This window comes from Euleptes europaea, chromosome 4 (genome assembly GCF_029931775.1).
Source record: "Euleptes europaea isolate rEulEur1 chromosome 4, rEulEur1.hap1, whole genome shotgun sequence".
NCBI lineage: Eukaryota > Metazoa > Chordata > Lepidosauria > Squamata > Sphaerodactylidae > Euleptes > Euleptes europaea.
Genome location: NC_079315.1, coordinates 19,576,537 through 19,596,878, shown reverse-complemented (window position 1 = coordinate 19,596,878; position 20,342 = coordinate 19,576,537). Strand labels below are relative to the sequence as shown.

The following is a 20,342-nucleotide window of genomic DNA, read 5'->3' as shown; positions in this document are numbered from 1 at the left end:
GGAAAAGACAGGTGATCGTCTGTATCTCCGTAATTCTTTGCACCTTCTCAACAGGCTCCCCTCTGAGGGCCCAGCAAATTCTATCCTTGCGTGCACTTTTTTGATTGAGGCTTAAAACTACCGAAATGTGCATTGTTTTGTATGAGATATAGATGGCACTGTTTAACTGCAGAAGCCACATTTTCAGAGCCACTGTGTTGTTGCTGGCTATTGAAAAACGTGGCCTTTGTAGAGGAGCTATAGGCAGAGTGAAATGCTAAAAGCATTGCTACTGGAGGGAACTTCAATTACCCAACAAAATTAGATGCCGGAATAACCTTATTTGCTAACAGGGACTCGACAGCCCTAACCCCAATTTTTAGCAACAGGATTAGGTGCATGTACAGATCTCAAATTGATTCTGAATGTCAAGGTAATAATTCTGCTCTACACTGAAACAAAACGTTTTTTATAACAGTATTCTGCTTTGAAATGGCCCCTACAATGAACACTGGTGGTGAAAACTGCTGTCAAGTCGCAGCCAATTTATGGCAAGAAACGTTCAGAGGTGGTTTGGCTTCGCCTGCCTTTGTGGGGCAACCCTGGACTTCCTTGGTAGTCTCCCATCCAAGAACGAACCAGGGCCAACCCTCCCTAGCTTCTAGGTTTGGGCTATCTTGGGCTGTCCAGATCAAGGTCTAATGAATGCTTGAATGAAATTCCAAACTGCTTAAAATTAAAAGTGAATGAACAGTTCTCCCCCTCCCCAGTTCTTTGTCCATGAATAATGTTCATTTCCTAGGTATTCGTCAAATCCATGTTAGCAAACCAGTGCACTGGATATATTTTTTTTAATCTAAAAAGAACTGGAAGTGTGTTAGAACAATTTAGCATTTTCTTAGACTATATAAGTGCTTATTGGGTGTTTTCGTTTGTTGAAACTGGAAGATGAATTCAGTCAGTCACTGGAATGTGTAACACGTACAGTTTTGCACATGTACAGCTTCTGTTTGACTCGGCCATACTGGTGAAGAAGTTTTGCGCATGCTTGTTTAAGTGGTTGCTGGAAAGTAAGGGAACATTGTATCCCTGTGAATGCTCTGACCATGAATTCTTCTGTAAACAGTCTGCAGGAGTTGCTTGGTAAAGTATCTGGAGGAAAATAACACCTGTCCCACATGCAGAATTGTCATACACCAGAGCCATCCACTACAATATATTGGGTAAGTAGGGTGTGAAAGGTAACGTGCAGAGATCTGCTGGGCTTGCTTTTCTAGTTAGCAGGCCAATCCGTGCTTGCATTTTTTATCATTCTGTTTTTCAGCATTTGATTACTAGACACTCGATTCAAACAGGCGTGGGAAATTGCCTGTCTTTCCTTTTATTTAAGCTACACGTGTCCTAAGGTCAAGGGATGAGTGACTTCAGCGCTCATTCCAATAGTCATTTTTAAATAACAATTCAGGACAGAAATTCTTCATGACAGAAATTAACTTTTGACTTCTGTTTTTCCCCCCATTCTTGCCAGTCATGACAGAACAATGCAAGATATTGTTTACAAACTTGTTCCAGGTCTTCAAGAAGGTAAGTTGCGCTGTACTCTTGAGTAAATTTGACATGTGGTTAAAACTATTCTGGGTGGAGCATGGAAGCCATGGAACTATGGGAACTGTGGCATTATGTCTGATTATGTTTCTACTTGCTTTAGCAAGTGAACTACTCCAGACAGCATAATGTTTTCATTCCCATGCCTATATTCTTGTTTGTGCGTGCGTTGTTATAGGTGAGAGAAGTTTGGAAGATACTGACATTTAGCAGTAATTCTTAAAATCTGAAGAAGCTCCATTTATGCTCCATTTTCTAGACAGATTGGACCTGCATTATTGGTGTCACTTTACAAATAACATATGTTAAGTTTAATTGTAAATTATGTTAATGAGGAATGTCAAATAGCTGTTATTTCACATTCTGCAAGTTGCTGCAGAAGTGGTTTTGGCCCAGTTAATGGTACTTAGTATCTCTTCAGTCTCAGAATGGCTTTTCAGAGTCTTGGATATATAAGAAATGAATATATATCAATAAATGCAGTATAGCGAAGAAATGGAATTTTCAGCAAGGTAAACATAGTGAAAAAAATGGAATCCCTGTATTTACTGGAAGCTTGAAGTATTGTATACTATGGGAGAAATATTTTCTGTAATAAGTATTTTTTTTAAAAGAAAATAGTAAAGATCCAAATGTCATCCTTATTTTCACCACACGAGTAAAGAACGCATACCAAAGAATGACCAGCGTATGTGTCAAAAACAGATTACTTGAAACAAACATTTCCCACTGGACCTTCTGAAATCTCAAGACTTACTGGTACAAGTGTATATTCATCAGGCTTCTGATACTTTTAATAAAATGCGTTTAAAGATGGAATCAAACCGTATGTGTTTTTCAGGCCACTGTGACATCATTTCTTTTCAGAATATGGATTTCTGTGCTTTGCCTGTTAAAAAAAAGAAGTTTTAAAAATGTGCAAATTGTTCATTAGTGGAAGCTAGGAACAAGGTCCAGTTTCTTTTTAGTTCATTTAATTGGTCATTCTGTAAGCCTCTGAGAATGCATGTATAGTAAATGTCATGACTATTTTTGACTTAAAAGTTGCATTAAAAACTGGCAGAAGGAAAGAAAGAAGATTTTCCCCTTCCTGATTTTAAATCTTACCAAGTGTGGCCAAATTAATGCATGGGATAGAGAGCAATCATGTGTGATTTTAGAATTCCACCCTTTGGGAAGTGGTTGAAGTTTCAGAGAAAACATGTAAAATTGTTGCTCGGGCGGATTAGCTGCAGAAAAGCAGCCAAACATTAGAGGGTGCTCTTGACACATTTGCTGAAATCACAAGAGGAGAGAAGTGTTGACTTGGTGAAGTCCACTGATCTTAACAAAAGACACTGTTTTAAAATGTTAAACAGCGGAAATGAGGAAGCAGAGGGAATTCTACCACAAATTGGGCATGGAAGTACCAGGTGACATCAAAGGAGAGACATGCTCGGCCAAGCAACATTTAGATTCTCACCGTAACGGTAAATAGACATTGCATGTGTTTTGTTGTTTTGGAAGAATCCAGGTAGACCATGGCTTGTGGGATATGGTGAGCTCATTTTGCCATGGGTTGGAAATTGGGTTGCCAGCCAAGCAGGAACGGGCGGGAGGCTCGGGCGGATGGGGGGGGGGTATTTAAAATGCCATCACTCCAAACAAGTGACATCACTTTCTGGATTTGTGCTGGAAGTGATGTCATACCGTTGGAGCAACGTTGATTTTCACAGCATCTCCCCCCTGCCACCCTATGAAGCGGTGGTGGGGTTCAGGGGCCGCCAGCCAGTGGGAGACCTGTCAGGCCTCGCTAGAAAACTGTTGCATGCTGCGTTGGCTTCCTAACTTGCAACAAATGACAAATTCATGGTGTACTTTATAAATGATACTTGTTTTTCCCCACCCAGGATGATTATATGGCCCATTTACTTCTGAAGTAGAGGAGTTGGCCCCATAATCCTTATATTGTAAAGATTCTCTGGTGTAGGGATCATAGTATATTCTGTGGGCCAAGGATGCCTGGTCAATAGGCAGTTTTAAGTTTCGGGTCCATAGTATTCTGTACCACAAAACTTATTGTCTTGCCGGTAAAACACGGGCCTCAGTGGTAGAACACTTGCTTTACACATGGAAGGTACCAGATTAAATCCCTGGCAATTTCCAGCTAAAAGGATCAGGTGGTAGGAGATGTGAGAGAGCCTCTACCTGAGATCCTGGAGAACTCTGCCAGTCAGAGTAGACAATACTGATCTTGGCAGACCATTGGCTGGATTCAGTGTAAGGCAGTTTCCTATGTCCAAAAGCCCAATCTTATGCGCTGATGCATCCAAGCAAATGCCAGCAATGCTTTATGGGCTGTTTGCAGCTGCAGAACAAATACTATGGCTCTTAAGTAACTTATTGTAGCATGAGATGCTGGAGGTAAAGAGCCTGGTTCAGGTGCACAGTGTAGGCTGAGAAGGGCAGCAGCTTCTAGGATCCAAGCCAGGATCGAGTCCTTGGCTTATATGGCTTTCTGTTGGCCAGTTATGGTTCTGCGCTCATTCCCTGCTGTTATGGGTGGTGGGATTCCCCACCCCTCCTGGCTGTACCCCACTTGGCTGAACAGAAACATGCTTTATTCACACTGCTGCAGCAAATGGGTTGGGCCGTGGCCCTAAAGCAGTCAATGCAACGGGGGCGTTTAGGACTGGGCAGGCAGGTTGCAAAGATCCCGCTGGTGCTGCAGGCTGCTGTTTAGCCTCTGGAAGAGCTTTACTTCTTAATTAATTAAAATATTCCTACCCTGCCTTTCCTCTCCTTTTCCCTAGAGGTTTTTAAGAAGAGGCTAGATGGCCATCTGTCAGCAATGCTGATTCTATGACCTTAGGCAGATGATGAGAGGGAGGGCACCTTGGCCATCTTCTGGGCATGGAGTAGGGGTCACTGGGTGTGTGTGTGGGGGGGCAGGTAGTTGTGAATTTCCTGCATTGTGCAGGGGGTTGGACTAAGATGACCCTGGTGGTCCCTTGCAACTCTACGATTCTATGATTCTTGACTCAAGGCAGCTGGGATACTGTCCATATTGTCCTAGTTGCAAGGCTTTTAAAATGGGATTTAGTTTGTAAACATACAATAGCGATATTGCGTTCAAACTCTAGAACAGGGGTGTCAAACTTGTTTGTCATGGGGGCTGGATATGCATAAATGTCACTTGGTCAGGCCGGACCATGTCTCGCCGGCCCAGTTCGGGACCGGGGGGGGGGGGGGCTGCCTCGGCTGGCTCGCGGGCCGGATAAGAGCTGTCAATACCCGTGCTCTAGAAAAGTCAGCTTTTAAAAACCAACCCTAAAGTACTAGTGCTTAATACTGAGACCTGGTTGGTGGCAACTAATTTTTTTATGTTGAACCAAGCAAGGGCTGAAGGGATCTACACACTCATTTATTCTCAAAGAGATAAGGCTCTTAATCCCTTCTCTGTCAGTGTGTATACCTGCAAAGGCCCCTGGCAGATTGCTGATTTCTATTCACCTGTGCCTTTACTTGCATAGGGAAGGAAGTGGCTGAGCTGCATAACAAAAGAGCAGCCTCTCTTGGTGGAGAAGACTGGTTTTTGACTTTTGAACGCCCGAGTCTGTGGCATTAAATAAAGAATGCAGTGACACATGGAACACACAGAGTTGGTCATTTAGCTTGAATGGCTCTTAATTTAGGGATGTGGGATGTGGTTGACAAGTTTGCTTACTTAAAAGCAGTGAGTGAATTTGGAACCTTTAAAGTCTTCCACTTCATCACAAATGTGCTTTTCTTCCCAACAGGGGAAACAAAAGCAGATGAGAGTACGAACAAAGAAACGTCGGAAGAGAAACAGGAAGAAGATAATGATTATCACAGAAGTGATGAACAGGTATTGCTTAAAAGGGGTCTTTATATTTAAGCAGGTGTTTCCCTTTGGAAACAGTGGAGCCAGTTCAGAGTAACGCAGTTCAGAGTAACGCTATGTCTTTACCAACTAGTAGTTGGAGGCTTAGGTAACTTCTAGGGAAAGTACTTTTAAAAGTTTCCCTCAAGTGAGTGCTCAGTTGAAATTGGACTTGGGAACGGTTGGTTTTCTAAACGTGGCGCTGTGCTTCCTTGATATTATGGTTTCCGCATGGCCGTGCTGGGGCGACCCAGGAGCTCTGCCTAGCAGCTCTGGGTTGGCCCCGCCTGCTTTCGTCCTCCTTTGCATGCCGGGCTCCACAGGGGGGAGAAATGTCTGAAACCCATCTGGCGGTCCATCTACTCCAGCATCCTAATTCCCACAGAGGCCACCAGGTAGCCTCAAAACCAGAGAACCAGCGTGATTTAGTGGTTAAGAGCGGTGGTTTGCAGCGGTGGAGTCTGATCTGGAGAACCGGGTTTGATTCCCCACTCCTCCACATGAGCTGCGGAGGTTAATCTGGTGAACTGGATTTGTTTCCCCGCTCCTACACATGAAGCCAGCTGGGTGACCTTGGGCTAGTCACAGCTCTCTCAGCCCCACCTCCCTCACAGGGTGTCTGTTGTGGAGAGGGGAAGGGAAGGGGATTGTAAGCTGGTTTGATTCTTCCTTAAATGGTAGAGAAAGTCGGCATATAAAAGCCAACTCTTCTTCTTCTTCAACTTGTTATGCCTAGTGGTGGTAGTGTGCTAATAAAAAAAGCCTTTATCCTGTGGGAAATAACCTTCATTATGAAAGATCCTACTTAACTGGTTCTCAAACTGTTTGATGTTGGGACAAACTCCTGAACTGACTATCTGCTTGTAAAGTTAACCCCAAGGTACTTTCCTGCCTCTTATGCTGAGGAGGGGTACTCTCATATGAGTGAACACTATTTTTTTCATGTTGAGTATTTACAAAATATGTAGCAGTGCTGAGCAATAGGCTGTATTTTATGGCCATTTTGCGTGTTGTGCAGTCATACCCAAATCTGCTGCTGAGGTTCCTCTCCCAGCTCGTCCTGTTCCTCCCTGCTCTTTCCTCCTGGCTTCACGACCCTCTTGTGAGAGAGTTGCGACTTACAGTTTGAGTATCTTTGGTATGTGGCTAAAAAGAAAGGTTCTCTTTCTTTACCGCTGCAAAACAAGAACTTGCAAAGGAGCTTCCCATTAACAAACGTTGGCCGTTTTCACTTTTCCCCAACAGGTAAGCATCTGCTTGGAATGCAACAGCAGCAAATTACGTGGATTGAAGAGAAAATGGATTCGCTGCTCGGCACAAGCCACAGTCTTGCATCTAAAAAAATTCATTGCCAAAAAACTTAACCTTTCTTCTTTTAATGAGGTAATGTGGATGTGTTCTTTTTGTGTGTGTGTGTGTGTGTGTGTGTAGAGAAATTTAACTGTACTACTGAGGAGCTTAAGTTTTTTTTTTAAAAAAAATAAAGGCTTACCCATATTTACTAAAAAATAATGAGTTTAGAGAATTACTTTAGAAACTACTCAATGAATGGTTATAATAATGTTTATATGCTTATGACTATTGATGCTTATGACTATTTTGATTTGACGATAGTTTAGACTGTGTAATGCTCGGAAGAAGAAATAGATTTGATCCTTTTCCCTTCTGACGACTTCAGGTATTTTTGTTGATTACGCATGCCTTTTACGACCATTAGAGGTCACCTCTCTCTCTGCGTTTCCCCACGTTTTGCCTGTGTTTTCAAATTCGAGATAAAATAGGTCTCTGAGAATGCAGGCAAAAGGCAGGGAAACGCAGGCTCGGGTTTATTTATTAAAACATTTATGGCCCAACTTTTCCTGCCGACCAAAGTGGTTTACCAGAAACAAACAAACAAAACAGCAACCCAACCCTGACCCCATAGGAAATAAACAGCGTTGTGAGGCTGAAGCCAAAACCAGACAAGAACAAGATTAAATGAGCTGCTGAATGCCCTCTTAGAAAGGTCGGCCATTCGTCTGATAGAGGGCCAGTAGATGAGGGCCAGTAGTCTGTGCCCTCTTGGGAATGGCGTTCCAGAATGCTGCATCTGGCACAGAAAAAGAATGGGCTTGCACTGTGCTGGGTGGACAGCTCAACGAGAGAGTTCAGCCAGGAAGGAGACCTTGGCAGGATATGAGATGGTGAAGAGGCTTATAATGGGAGAGAGAGAGAGCTCTTCAAGAAATGAACTTCATAAATATTTTGTAGCTTACACCTTGGCTTTAGATCACACATTTTGTTACTCTAGATCAGTGGTTCCCAAACTCTTCGGGCCACCGGCCCCTTGGTTCCACAAACTCAACCCCAGCGCCCCCTACCCTTTCCTATAAAAAGCATTATTCAAAATAGGGGTTTGCATGACGCACTGAAGAAGATAAAAATGCTAAAATTTCAAAACAGTAACAATTAATTGCACATCTATTCAAAATCAAATTTAAATTTTTGAGTTGAAATTTATTCAACAAAACTGATGAACTTGATCCAGTGGTACCAGCTCTTCAAAGTCTGGAAAAAAAATTCTGATAGTTTTCCCCAAATTTGCCAGCATGGTGCCATAGCTTGCTCTTTTGTAAATTAGTTAACAACACAGTTGAAGGGGCCCACCTCTAGCACCCCCTGTTGCCCCCTTGCCTCTTAGTGCCCCCCTAGGTCAGTGGTCGGCAAACCGCGGCTCCTGAGCCGCATGCGGCTCTTTGGCCCATTAAGTGCAGCTCCCCACCTCCCCACCCCCCATCCGTCGGCTGATGCGCCTCCTCCGCATCGCCGCGCCCAGCCAGGCAGAGGCGACGCGCTCCCGCTGGGCTCCAGCGCGCCCCAGGCGGGAGGAGCCAGCAGGCAAGCAGGAGGCGGCGCCCCCTTCCCCCGGCCTCCCCTCCTCTCTCTCTCTCTCCAGCGGGGAGGGATCAGAGGCGGCGGGGAGAGGCGGTGGCTGGCCGCCCAGGCTGCTGCTGCAAGGGGGGGGGAGAGGCAGGCTCCGCCTCGCGCTGGGCCATATCAAGGCTGGCGGGGCTCCGCCTGCCCAGCTGCTAGGCGGGGTGCGCCGGGCTGTTTCCCTGCCTCAACTCCTGCTTCCCCGGCTGCCCGCGCCTCTTTCCCGGCCGGCTGTTCCGCTGGGAGCCCGCCCCCCTCCCTCAGCTCCCCTCGTTGTCTGAGAGGGGTGGAAGAGTCATCGGAGTTGTCCGTTTGTCGTCCTGCGTCGGCTGGTAAGTCTGCCGACTCGGGACAAAATCCTCATCCCTGGCTGAGCGTGGGTGGACGTTTGGCGGACGGGGCGGGGGAGAGATAGTGGAGCCGGCTTCTTGGGAGGGGCCGTGGCTCGGTGGTCGGCGCGGACAGGCGAGACCTTCGCCCTGCCAGTGAATGGGAGGTTTTGCCTTGGATTTGCCACTCAGATGCACATTTTCCCCATCCAGATTCTCAAAACTCTGCATGGGGGGTTATTGGCCATTTATGAATGGGAGGTTTTGCCTTGGATTTGCCACTCAGATGCACAACTCAACAATAAGCCCCCCTGCAGAGTTTTGAGAATGCAGATGGGGAAAATGTACAGTGTTTGTCAGTCATTGTCATGATTTAATTTTATGGATACCTTACTTATTTTTCTCGGTTCTGGGTTGGAAGGGCATCTTGAATCGTGGGTATTACCATCACGTGCCCAGGGAGGCAGGACCAATTTTTTTTCTTCCGCTTCCTGTCTCCCTGGGCGGGAAACCCAGTTTCCGTCCTGCCTTATGTAGGGTGGCAGCGAGTAGCTGGAGCTCCGTCTCGAGAGAGATTTTTTCCCTTTTTCCTGTGTGTCCTTTAACCTTGTTACTTCTCTCCTATTGTAAGGATTCCCTGCTTTTTCCTTCCTCCTCCTGCCGATTTTAGATGTGGTCGCGTCTAACTTCCCCTCAGACTTTCCAGCCTTACCCCCCCTCCCCTTTCCGTTTCTTCTTCACCCCTCAGGCAAGATGGCGGACGGCAGGAGGGACTCGGACTCGGACCTCTTGTCCGAGGGAGATCAGGACCCGGCCCTCGTTGTTTCAACAGGGCTGAGGCGCAGAGATCCTTCTAGCGCCCGGAGCGGCGGCCGCGCGGCCCCCGGCTCCGAAGGGGCGGCCGCAGCGTAAAGGGCGCGCTCTGAGGAGCCGCTCCAAATTGGCGCCTAAACAGGCGAAGGGCGCGATCGGGCGCAAACCGCGGGCCCAGCCCCGGGGAACCCGGCGTTCAAAAGTACTCCGACCAAGTTCGATTCTACCGGCAGGGGTAACGTATGCAGCGATGAGCCTGAGGCTCCGGTTACTAGGAGGGAAGTGATAAGTTTGTTTAATGGGGTGCTTGATAAGAAAGCACAAATGATGAACGCTTTCAGGGATTCCATGGCCCCCTTACTTCAGGGTATCAACCCCTCTCGGGCTAATTCTTCCAATCCCCAAGGAAGGGGGGAATAAGGGGATCAGCCAAGCTCCCAATGGTGCACCAAGGCAGCTCTGAAATCACAACCTGTTGTTCAGCCTTATCAGGCCTCTGAAGAGTGGTTTCTGACCCTGAAACTAGGGAGGAAGGAGAATTTGACTCCGACGAGGACACCCTAGTCCTCCTGGAGGAACAACATCCTCGCTTGTTCCTAGCAGAGGACTTCCAGGCCCTCCTAAACAAAGCACTAATTGCTCTGGACCTCAATGAGGATCCAGAACCCATTTCTGATCCCAAACCAAAGGCCAAAAAGATGGGGGCTAGGGAGTTCTTTCCCAGCACTAAACCCCGGGTCTGGGAAATTCCCTTTCCAGAATTCTTCGAGACTCAAGTCCAAACTGAATTTGACAAGCCCCTCTCAAACAGGCAGTTTTCTGCAAGTATTAAAAAACTTTACACAATGGTGCCACAGGCCACTTCGCTATTTCAGCTCCCGCTTATAGATGCCCCTGTGGCAGCGGTCCATTCTCCGGATTTACCCACTGAGGATGGGATGGGACGCATCAGGGATCCCCTTGATAGGAAAACTGAAATCCTCTCCAAAAAAGTGCATGAGGCTTCCACCTTGGCTATTCAGGCCTCGGCGGCAACCTCAATCATGGCAAGAGCCTCTATAGTATGGCTCAGAAAGATCATACAGTTGTACACCGGGGACAATCGCAAGCTGACAGAGGGGCTCAATAGACTCCTCAAGGTGGCGGCCTTTATGGCAGACGCATCCCTAGACGCCATGTCCTTCGCAGCCAGGGCCACTTCTTCCAACGTTGCCATCAGACGGGCACTGTGGATTCGCCCATGGCAGAATGAAATAAAGAACAAAACTCTAACCATGTCATCCCTATTCAGGGGGGAAACTCTTCAGGGAAAGACTAGAAAAGATTCTAGTGGAAAATAAAGATAAAAAGAAGGTACTCCCCAGGTCTTATAAAAGAGATGGGAGATCCTCCTCCTCCTTTCCCAGTTTTAGGTCTTCTCATACACTCACTCCATTTAGACCAGACCAGAGAAGGGGGGCTTGGATCAACAGCAGTAACTACAGGGGATCATCTCGTGGGGGGGGGGCCGGCAAATTTTTTTGTCCCCCCCAGGGACATCAACAATTCTCAAACAACAAGGGAGAGAAGTTCCCCAAGACTCCTAAACAGTGACGCCAACTGCCCGGAGATAGGGGGAAGACTCCTCCTCTTCCACGAAGTGTGGGAAAGATCTTACACCGACGCCTGGTGTCTCAGGTCATTCAGTCGGGCTACCTTATAGATTTCACCAACATTCCCCGAGACAAATTTGTGAATTCCCCAAGATCTGTACGGGCAGAGAAACACCAGAGAACTCTGGAGGCAATCATGCATCTCCGGCTAATTCGAGCCATAGGGCCAGTTCCCCAAAACGAACAGGGAAGTGGGGTATATTCAATTTTCTTTACAGTCCCCAAGAAAAATGGGGACTGGAGAGCTATATTAGACTTGAAACACCTGAACAGGAGCGTGCATTACAGAAAATTCCGCATAGAGACTCTCCGATCCATACTAGAAGCTCCCCAATCGGACCAATACCTCACTTCCTTGGACTTGAAGGAGGCATACCTCCATGTCCCCATTCACCACTCCCATCGCAGATTTCTCCGGTTCTGCTACAGCGGGAACCACTATCAGTTCAGGGCCCTCCCCTTCGGGTTGACCTCCGCTCCCCGCGTCTTCACCAAAATCCTGGTGACGCTGGTAGCTCTGCTTTGCCAGGAGGAGATCACTGTGTTTTCGTATCTCGACGACCTCCTGATTTGCTCGAGCTCCAAAGAGCAAGCTCTAACTCACACCTCCAGGGTGATCCATGTTCTCACTTCACACGGTTTTTTGGTGAACATGGAGAAGAGCCACCTGATCCCCTCACAAAGGTTGGAACACCTGGGGGTCATCATACACACACACAACAACTTAGTGATTCTACCCCAGGACAAGATAGACAAACTGCAGACTCTAGTCAAAGCCACCATTGGCTCCACCCGGGCAAGATCATGGGCCTAGCCAAACTGCTAGGGAAAATGGTAGCCTGCATCAGCTTGGTACCATGGGCCAGGTTCCACTCAAGGGAACTCCAGATGTTACTTCGTCCTTATCAGGACCTTATCACGCAGAGCAGGGACAGGGTAATCCCTCTACCCCTGGCCTTCCGGCATTCCTTGATTTGGTGGCAAAAGAGCAGCAACCTCAACAAGGGAATGCATTTCATAGTGGAAGATCAGATCCAGCTGTTCACAGATGCCAGCCTGGAGGGGTGGGGAGCCACCTGTCAGTCCCTGGTAGCCCAGGGATCCTGGTCCGAAAAGGAAAGAAAGTTTCATATAAATAGACTAGAGCTGAGGGCGATACAGTTAGCGTTACTCCACTTCCAGCACGTCATTCGACACAAACATGTCTTGGTCTGAACGGACAACATCTCGGCCAAGGCGTACGTCAACAAACAGGGGGGGTCGAGGTCTCCTGGTCTCCACAAGGAGGTAAAGGCGATTCTCCTCTGGGCAGAGTTAAACCTGTTGTCTCTTTCCGCAGAGCATATAAGCGGGGTTCTAAATTCGCAGGCCGACTGGCTGAGTCGGCAAGTCCTAGACGAGGGGGAATGGTCCCTCAACGTGTCCATCTTCAGATTGATACAAGAGAGGTTCGGACGGCCCAAAGTGGATCTCTTTGCCTCGGCGAACAACCATCTTCTCCCCAGGTTTTTTACCCGGTACTTTCATCAGGAAGCAGAGGGCATGGATGCTCTGGTGGCCCCATGGCCACAGGAGCTCCTGTTCGCATTCCTGCCCATTCCCATACTTCCAAGAGTAGTGCGGAAAATCAGGAAGGAGAGGGCTTCAGTCATACTCATTGCCCCTCTATGGCCAAGGAGACCCTGGTTTCCCAGCCTGCAAAGAATGTCAGTCCAATTCCCCTGGGAGCTTCCGGCCATCCCAGAACTACTACATCAAGGTCCCCTGTTCCACCAAGAACCTCAATGGCTGCGCTTAACTGCGTGGAAATTGAGCGGGGATCTCTACTAGGGATGGGTTATTCTCCCGCAGTAGTAGATACAATGCTGGAAGCTAGAAAGCCATCAACCAGGAGGATCTATAATACCTCCTGGAGAGCCTTCGTGCTGTGGTGCAAACGAAAGTCCATCGATCCCCTTTCCCCAGGGAACCCCAAATTTTGGGGGAACCCCAAAATTCTGGAATTCCTTCACGAGGGCCTGGAACTGGGCCTCTCAGCATCCACCTTACATAGGCAGGTGGCGGCCTTGTCCACCGTTCTAGCTGAGGTAGAGGGGTTCCCCCTGTCTCGACACCCACATACCATAACTTTCTTAAAGGGTGTGACACAAACCAGACCACCAGTAGTGCATCACTTTCCTACTTGGCGCCTCAATGTAGTCCTTTCGGCGGTGACTAGGCCACCCTTTGAACCAATCAAGGAGGTGCCCCTAAGAATTCTGAGGATGAAAACTATTTTCCTCACAGCGGTGACTTCTGCTCAACGAGTGTCTGAGCTCAGAGCCCTCTCCTCCAGAGAAGGTTTCTGCGTTTTCCATAGGGACAAGGTGGTATTGAGAACGGATCCCACCTTTATACCCAAGGTGAATTCCTTGTTTCATAGGTCTCAGGAACTCCATTTACCTTCCTTTTGCCCTCATCCCATACACCCCAAGGAAAAACAGTGGCACAAGTTAGACCTACACAGACTGCTGAAGGTTTACCTTAGCCGCACAGCTGACATCAGGAAATCTGATGCCCTCTTCATTTCCCTAACCAATCCCAACAAAGGGGGGGAAATGTCTAGCTCCTCCATCAGCATGGCAGTCAAGCAGTGCATTGTGGAGGCTTATAGGGCCAGTAAAATACCTCCCCCCACAGGAATTACCGCACATTCAGTGCACAGTGCGGCCACATCTGCAGCATTCAACAGACAAGCTCCCCTGGAAGAAATTTGTAGAGCAGCCACCTGGTCAACAGCCTCTACCTTTGTCAAGCATTATAAAATTGACTCCAGGGCATCCGCTGACGCAGCCTTCGGTAGGAGAGTCTTGCAGCAGGTCTTGGACTGATCCTGAGTCCCACCCCGGGGTATAGCTCTTGGATATTCCACGAATCAAGATGCCCTTCCAACCCAGAACCGAGAATGGAGCCTTGTGTACTCACCGTGATGGCTCCTTCTGTTCTGGGTTGAAGGGCATCTTGCCCACCCTTCTCAGGTCCAAGACACAGATTTTTCTACACGTAGGGTGCTGAAACCGGGGTTTCAGTTTACACAGCAGCTTATAATTCCGTTACGACACTCCCTATGTCGGCCATGCGTTGTGGATCTTTCCTTTCTTATTCCTTATCTGTTAACGTTGTTGTTCTCGTTCATGGAGCTCACGGTTTTGTTTTTGTGCAGTGGTGTTGTTTGCCTTCTATGCACTTACCTGTCTCCTTAGCTCGGCGAGTCCGTAGACTGGGTTTCCCGCCCAGGGAGACAGGAAGCGGAATAAAATTTTTTGGTCCTGCCTCCCTGGGCACGTGATGGTAATACCCACGAATCAAGATGCCCTTCAACCCAGAACATAAGGAGCCGTCACGGTGAGTACACAAGGCTCCATTTTCCCTCCTCAGAGGCCATGTCTACCCACTGGCTTTCTTGTCGGTAGACCTGGACTCCGAGGAGGGGAAAAAGTCCCCCTTCAGAGGCCAGGTCTACCAATTGGCTTCTGTGGGCCTCCGGAGGCCAGGTCTACTGCCAAGAAAGCCAATGGGTAGATCTGGCCTCCCAATGGGACTCAGCCAGAGGCCAGGTCTACCAATAGGCTTTTATGGCGGTAGACCAGGCCTCCAGACGAGGACTCCGGATGGGGAGGGAGAAATGGCAGGGACTTACAATTTAATTTTTATCAATAAATAAGATCACTATTAAGTATGATATCAAGTTTTATTCAGTGTACCTATAGTTTAATTAAGACTTAAAACTTTAATTAAAGTTTATTAAGTTAATAAACAGTGTACCTACCTATATAGTTTAAGTTTAAGAAATTTGGCTCTCAAAAGAAATCTCAATCGTTGTACTGTTGATATTTGGCTCTTTTGACTAATGAGTTTGCCGACCCCTGCCCTAGGTAATCCCCCCCCAGGGGGTGGTACTGCCCACTTTGGGAACCACTTCTCTAGATGTTTGTAGTGTTAAGACTCTGGGTTTGAGTTCTGAGGAGTCTCACAGGAGTTCTTGGAGGTAGTGTCTATATTTTGCCTCCTGAGAAGTGACATTTCTCCTTTAGGCTGCCAGTTTCTTTTTACAGTTGGGGGTATTTGATTGTCTTGATATATATGCTAAACTGATGTGTGTGTGTGTGTGTGTGTGTGTGAAATAAACACAATCTTTGTACTTTTCTTAATTAGCTGGATATATTATGCAATGAAGAAATTCTGGGCAAGGACCACACTCTCAAATTTGTAGTTGTTACAAGATGGAGATTTAAGGTATGTTGTTGTTAACTCTGGTAGATCAGTGCATTTAACATTTTAGGTTCGGTCTGTAAATATGTGTCACTTAATTCAGGGGTGGTGAACTAGCAGCTGACAGGCTGTGTTCAGCCTTTCTCAAATTCTTTGTGGCCCGACCAGTGTTTTGTAATAGTTAAGAGTGTTGACCTACTGGGGAGACTTGAATTCAGATCCTTATTCAGCCCTGAAGATCACTGGGTGATCTTGGGCCAGGCACATTGTCTCAACCTTACTTATCTCAGAGGCTGGTTGTGAGGATAAAATGAACAGAGGGAGGATATGTGGGTTAGGGGAGGGGCAGTGGCTCAGTGGAAGAAGAATTGGTTTTTATATGCCTACTTTCTTTACCACTTAAGGAAGAATCAAACCGGCTTACAATCACCTTCCCTTCCCCTTTGCCCAACAGACACCCTGTGAGGTAGGTGAGGCTGAGAGAGTGTGACTAGCCCGAAGTCACCCAGCTGGCTTCATGTGTAGGAGTGGGGAAACAAATCCAGTTCACCAGATTAGCGTCCACCGCTCATGTGGAGGAGTGGGGAATCAAGCCTGGTTCTCCAGATCAGAGTCCACCCCTCCAAACTACAGCTCTTAACCACTACACCACGCTGGCTCCCTCTGCTTTGCATGCGGAATGCCCTAGGTTCAATCCCCGCCACCTCTAGTTGAAAGGACTAGGTAGTAGGTGATGTTACAGACATTTGTCTGAGACCCTGGAGAGCTACTGCTAGTCTTAGTCGACAGTACTGACATTGATGGGACTGATGGTCTTTTTCAGTTTAAGGCAGTTCCATGTGTGCGAACCGTGTAAACTGCCTTAGGCATCTTGGAGGCAGAACAGGATACAAATATTGCTCATTTTACTTTATTTATAGCTACCTTTCTCCCCAGGGGAGACCCAAAGCTGCTTACATTGTTAACTTCTCCTCCAATTTATCTTCTCAAAAGCCCTGTGAGATAGGTTATGCTGAGTGTTGTGTGGCTGCTCCAAGGTCACCCAGCAAGACCCCACAGCAGAGTTGGGATTATGAACCTGGGTCTCTCAGTTCCTGGCCCAACACTGTGCCCAGCTGGCTCTCAATATTTACAGGTTGAGTATCCCTTAGCTGGACTGCTTGGGATCAGAAGTGGTCCGTATTTCGGATCTTTCCGAAATATTCCGTATACTGGAATATTATGGAATTTTATGGAATATCTGCTCAGTTGCTGAGATGTGGGGGAGCTCCTCCTTGACCGGTGGTGTGGTGGGGAGGGATGGTGGCGACGGTGCTGCTGTTGGGATGCTCTGGGCTCCCAAGCAACCTAGCTGTGGAAGAACCAAGATCCCCAGGCTGAAAAAGTTTGCTGTTGCTGACATTCCACGTTTGAATAGGATGCTATTGGCCTTTTCCTCAAGCAAGTGTTTTTGTTTTAATCTTCCAGAAAGCGCCTCTACTGCTACATTACAGACCCAAAATGGACTTGCTGTAAGAACTATTCTGTCCTTCTGGACGGTTTTTTTTTGCAGAGACTATCATCGGGCACCTTCTTCGCGCATCACGCAATTCACCCGTGATACAAACCAGCAGAATCCATTCCCGAAAATGGTAGCGCTTTCCCATCCGGCCACCCTTCCGAATATTTCTCCTAGAGATGCATTAAACCTGACTTTGTGGACAGGGAAATATTTATACTTTTTTCTACAAAAAAACAAAAGAAAACAAAAAAACAACAAAAAGGAAATTGCAACTTTTAAGAGGACACTACCAGCATGGAGTTTAAAGACATCGAAAACACTTCACAGTTTCTCCCCCCCTTGTATGTATGGCTTGGTTCTTGGCGGCCGTCTCGCGGTGACACCCAATATGTTAAACAAACAAACAAAAGTTGCAAAGAGGATACTTTAGGATTTATTCTCACTTCACAACTTAATGGGAGGATGGTATATTTTGTTGCAAGGTGTTCTGTCTTTTATACCTCATATCCATCTTGTCTTTTTAGTACACCCTTATTAGGATATTTAACAAGATCTAATGGCCCACGGTTATCTTTTGCTGTGTTACTCTGCTTCTGAATCATGCCCCTTTGTCGGGCTCACTTGGTTGAGGTTATAGAAAGAGTTTCAGTTGGTGTTTCTCTCCTCTTCCCCCTTCAACTTTGTTGCCATTTTTGATGGTCACCTCCTCAAAGTGCTGAACGTTTAAGGAAGAAACTCTCCCTTGCGGCATTAATGGGGCTTTGCAAAGGCGGAGCTGATGTCGGGTTTGAGGGGTCTGCCTTCACCCGTAAGCGAGATGAACTGTCAGCAGCCGAATCTACTTGAACTCCAGTATTGTTTCTTTGAACGACTCGCTGTGTGAATGCTGCAGCTGGTTTTAGTTTCCCTAATTTAAGACTGCTTGTGTTCAGCTGATTCTCTGCTGAGCTGTCATTTATAGGGTCGGACTGAGTCGGCAATGTGATGATTTTCTGGCCTTTGAATCTGTAAACCTGGGTTTGTTTTTAATCCACCCCCTCCACGTAATGCATTATACCCCTAAAACAATATAAATGCACTCTCTTTCTATAAACAGTTGAAACAAGGTAATTGGCTGCTTTACTTTAAGCATCTTGAGATCTCCCCCCGCCCCGATGTGTGTATATTTGGAAGGGATTTCTTCAGCTTCGCGCTATACCCAAAATGAGATGTGACTTACAACAGGGCAACTCTTCATTGGTAAAAGACATGCAGGGCAGGAGTGGGGAACCTCTTTCATCTGGGATCATGGTTTTAAAATCGACTAGTGTGGCTGCACCCAAGAACAGGCATGCACATTCTCATTTTTGCATGTTTCCCTATACACAGGCATGTGATTTTGCTCTCACATGCGCTCACCCAGACACATAGAGGCATGAGTATTCTCTGCATGGACATAAATCAGCCTTTCCTCCTTCGTGCACCTGCTTGGGTGCAGCATCTATACCGAGCAAGGAGGTAACTGCTACTGGGAATGGTAGGCGAGAGGATCGCCCTCGTTATTTCTTATGATGCTCTGCTGTGGTGTGGAATGCTGCCTTGAAACGAGCTCTTGCCTCCCCCCTCTCTTCCTTATAACCCCGCTTCCGATTAAGGCGAGTGGGGTTGGGGTTTGGCAGGAGGCAAGGAATAGCCGCATGAATAAAGGCTCATGAAGGGATGAGGCGCGTTTTAGACAGACTGGCAGAAAAGGCGGGGGCAGACGTTCCCCATCCTTAGTATAAGGTCTTTTCTATCTGGGGTATCTGAGCAGTGATCTAGACTGAATCCGTAGCAATTTGCCGATCTTCGCTTCTTGTTTTTCTGAGCTCCTTCGCTCTGTGGTAATGGGTTTCCGTTGTAGAGCAAGCCCAGGCCAAGGGTACAGTGAGGAATTACATCCTTGGGGCATGGCCTGTACAGCAGTTCTGAAGAGGGATGCTGTGTTTTTCCTGGATAACTGTTAAGATTGGCTACCCCTATTTTATAGGTCTCAGCTAACAGACTCTCCATTAAAATCCTGTTCTCTTCCCTTGACCCGTATAAATGATTCTGCCACCACAAGATATCCTCCAGTTTTATCAATAAGGAGTAGGTGTTGTCACTTCCTTTCCTAGTTCTGGTTATTTCCATTTTCATCTACTAGAACAAAGGGGGGAAATCACCCTTTTTGGAAATAGCCAGTCACTCTCCCAAATATCAAAAGTAAGCAGGAGTCTTGTGGCACTTTGAAGACAAATGAAATGTTATTCCAGCATAAGAGCATATGTACTAGATCACACTTCTTCAGGTGGCCAGTTTTTTTTATCTTGCTATCAGCACATTCCTGAGAGGAATGCCTGCGCCTGGCTTAGGAGGCAACCCAGCGGCTTTGCCTCCTAAGGAGGTTTCGGCACTGCCAAAACCTCTATCCGGTGCAAAAAAACTGCACAACCCTCATAGGGTTGCACGGGTGTTCCTGAGCCGAAACAGCTCAGGAGGCCGACTAACATCGTCCCCGGCTGGCACCGGAAGACCCCAGGAATGCCTCCTGGTTTGCCGCTGCGGCCTGTGCTGGCGGCCGCATGCCGGCAGGAGGCTCTGGCAGCGGCCAGGCCTTCACATTGGCGCTGGGGCCACTCACGCCAGCATGCTCCTTCCTGGTGCCGGCATTGTGGGCCCTTGCGCTGGTGGAGGCCTTCGGCGGCCTTCTAAGGGCTTTGGGCGTGGCCGCTGGCGTGCCTCAGGAATGGGCTGTAAAAGTATTAACTATCTTAGCAACATCAGGGACTCCCCACCTGTTACAGGTGTTCACTGATTTAGCACATGGTCTCAGTATTTTGACACATTTTGGCATTTCCATCTGTACTTCTGCATTTTATTCCCACTTGCCCTTGCTGTTGGGCTCTTTTTTCATACATCCTGTATAAGATGACGACATAGTTAGGATCCACATAGAATCTGAACGAGTGGATTTTAGTCCATGAAAGCTTGTTCTGGGATAAAATTTTGTGCACACTAGAATCCTGTTTGTTTTTGTTGCAACGGATCAGTGTGGTTTTCCCCTCTGGTATGATTCCCGAAGATCCTTTGTCTGTCCTCCATGGGCACGTTACAATGTTGGAAGCCTGTTTCTCCAGCATTGACTGATGTGGCGTTCCTCCCCCCCCCCCCCTAATAATAATGGCAAATATGAATGGTGGGAAGTCAAAGGAATCAAGTAGAGGATCCAAAGGGGGGAAGCTGAGCAAGGATGAAATGTCAAGATGAGGATGCGAAGCTGCAGATTAGCAGAGGAAGGGAAGAAATCAAAAGGCGCTTTTCCGGTGCTCACGTCCCATTGAAATGAACAGGAGATCAAGCGTGTTCTAATGCCCTCCCATTGATTTCAGTGGGGCTTGTACAGGAGATATCCCCAT

At 47.3% G+C, this 20,342-nt stretch overlaps 1 protein-coding gene across 1 annotated transcript in view; it reads left to right on the top strand.

Moving 5' to 3' along the window:
- The window catches only part of PCGF3 (polycomb group ring finger 3), a 31,172-nt gene extending 14,129 nt beyond the window's left edge, over window positions 1-17,043 (top strand). The window contains exons 3-9 of the mRNA XM_056848259.1: window positions 1,106-1,202; window positions 1,508-1,563; window positions 2,943-3,053; window positions 5,364-5,452; window positions 6,713-6,850; window positions 15,369-15,449; window positions 16,893-17,043. Coding sequence (XP_056704237.1) covers window positions 1,106-1,202; window positions 1,508-1,563; window positions 2,943-3,053; window positions 5,364-5,452; window positions 6,713-6,850; window positions 15,369-15,449; window positions 16,893-16,940 — 620 coding nt within the window. The 3' untranslated portion in view covers window positions 16,941-17,043. The remainder of the gene's footprint in view (window positions 1-1,105; window positions 1,203-1,507; window positions 1,564-2,942; window positions 3,054-5,363; window positions 5,453-6,712; window positions 6,851-15,368; window positions 15,450-16,892) is intronic.
- The last annotated feature ends 3,299 nt before the right edge of the window (window positions 17,044-20,342 follow it).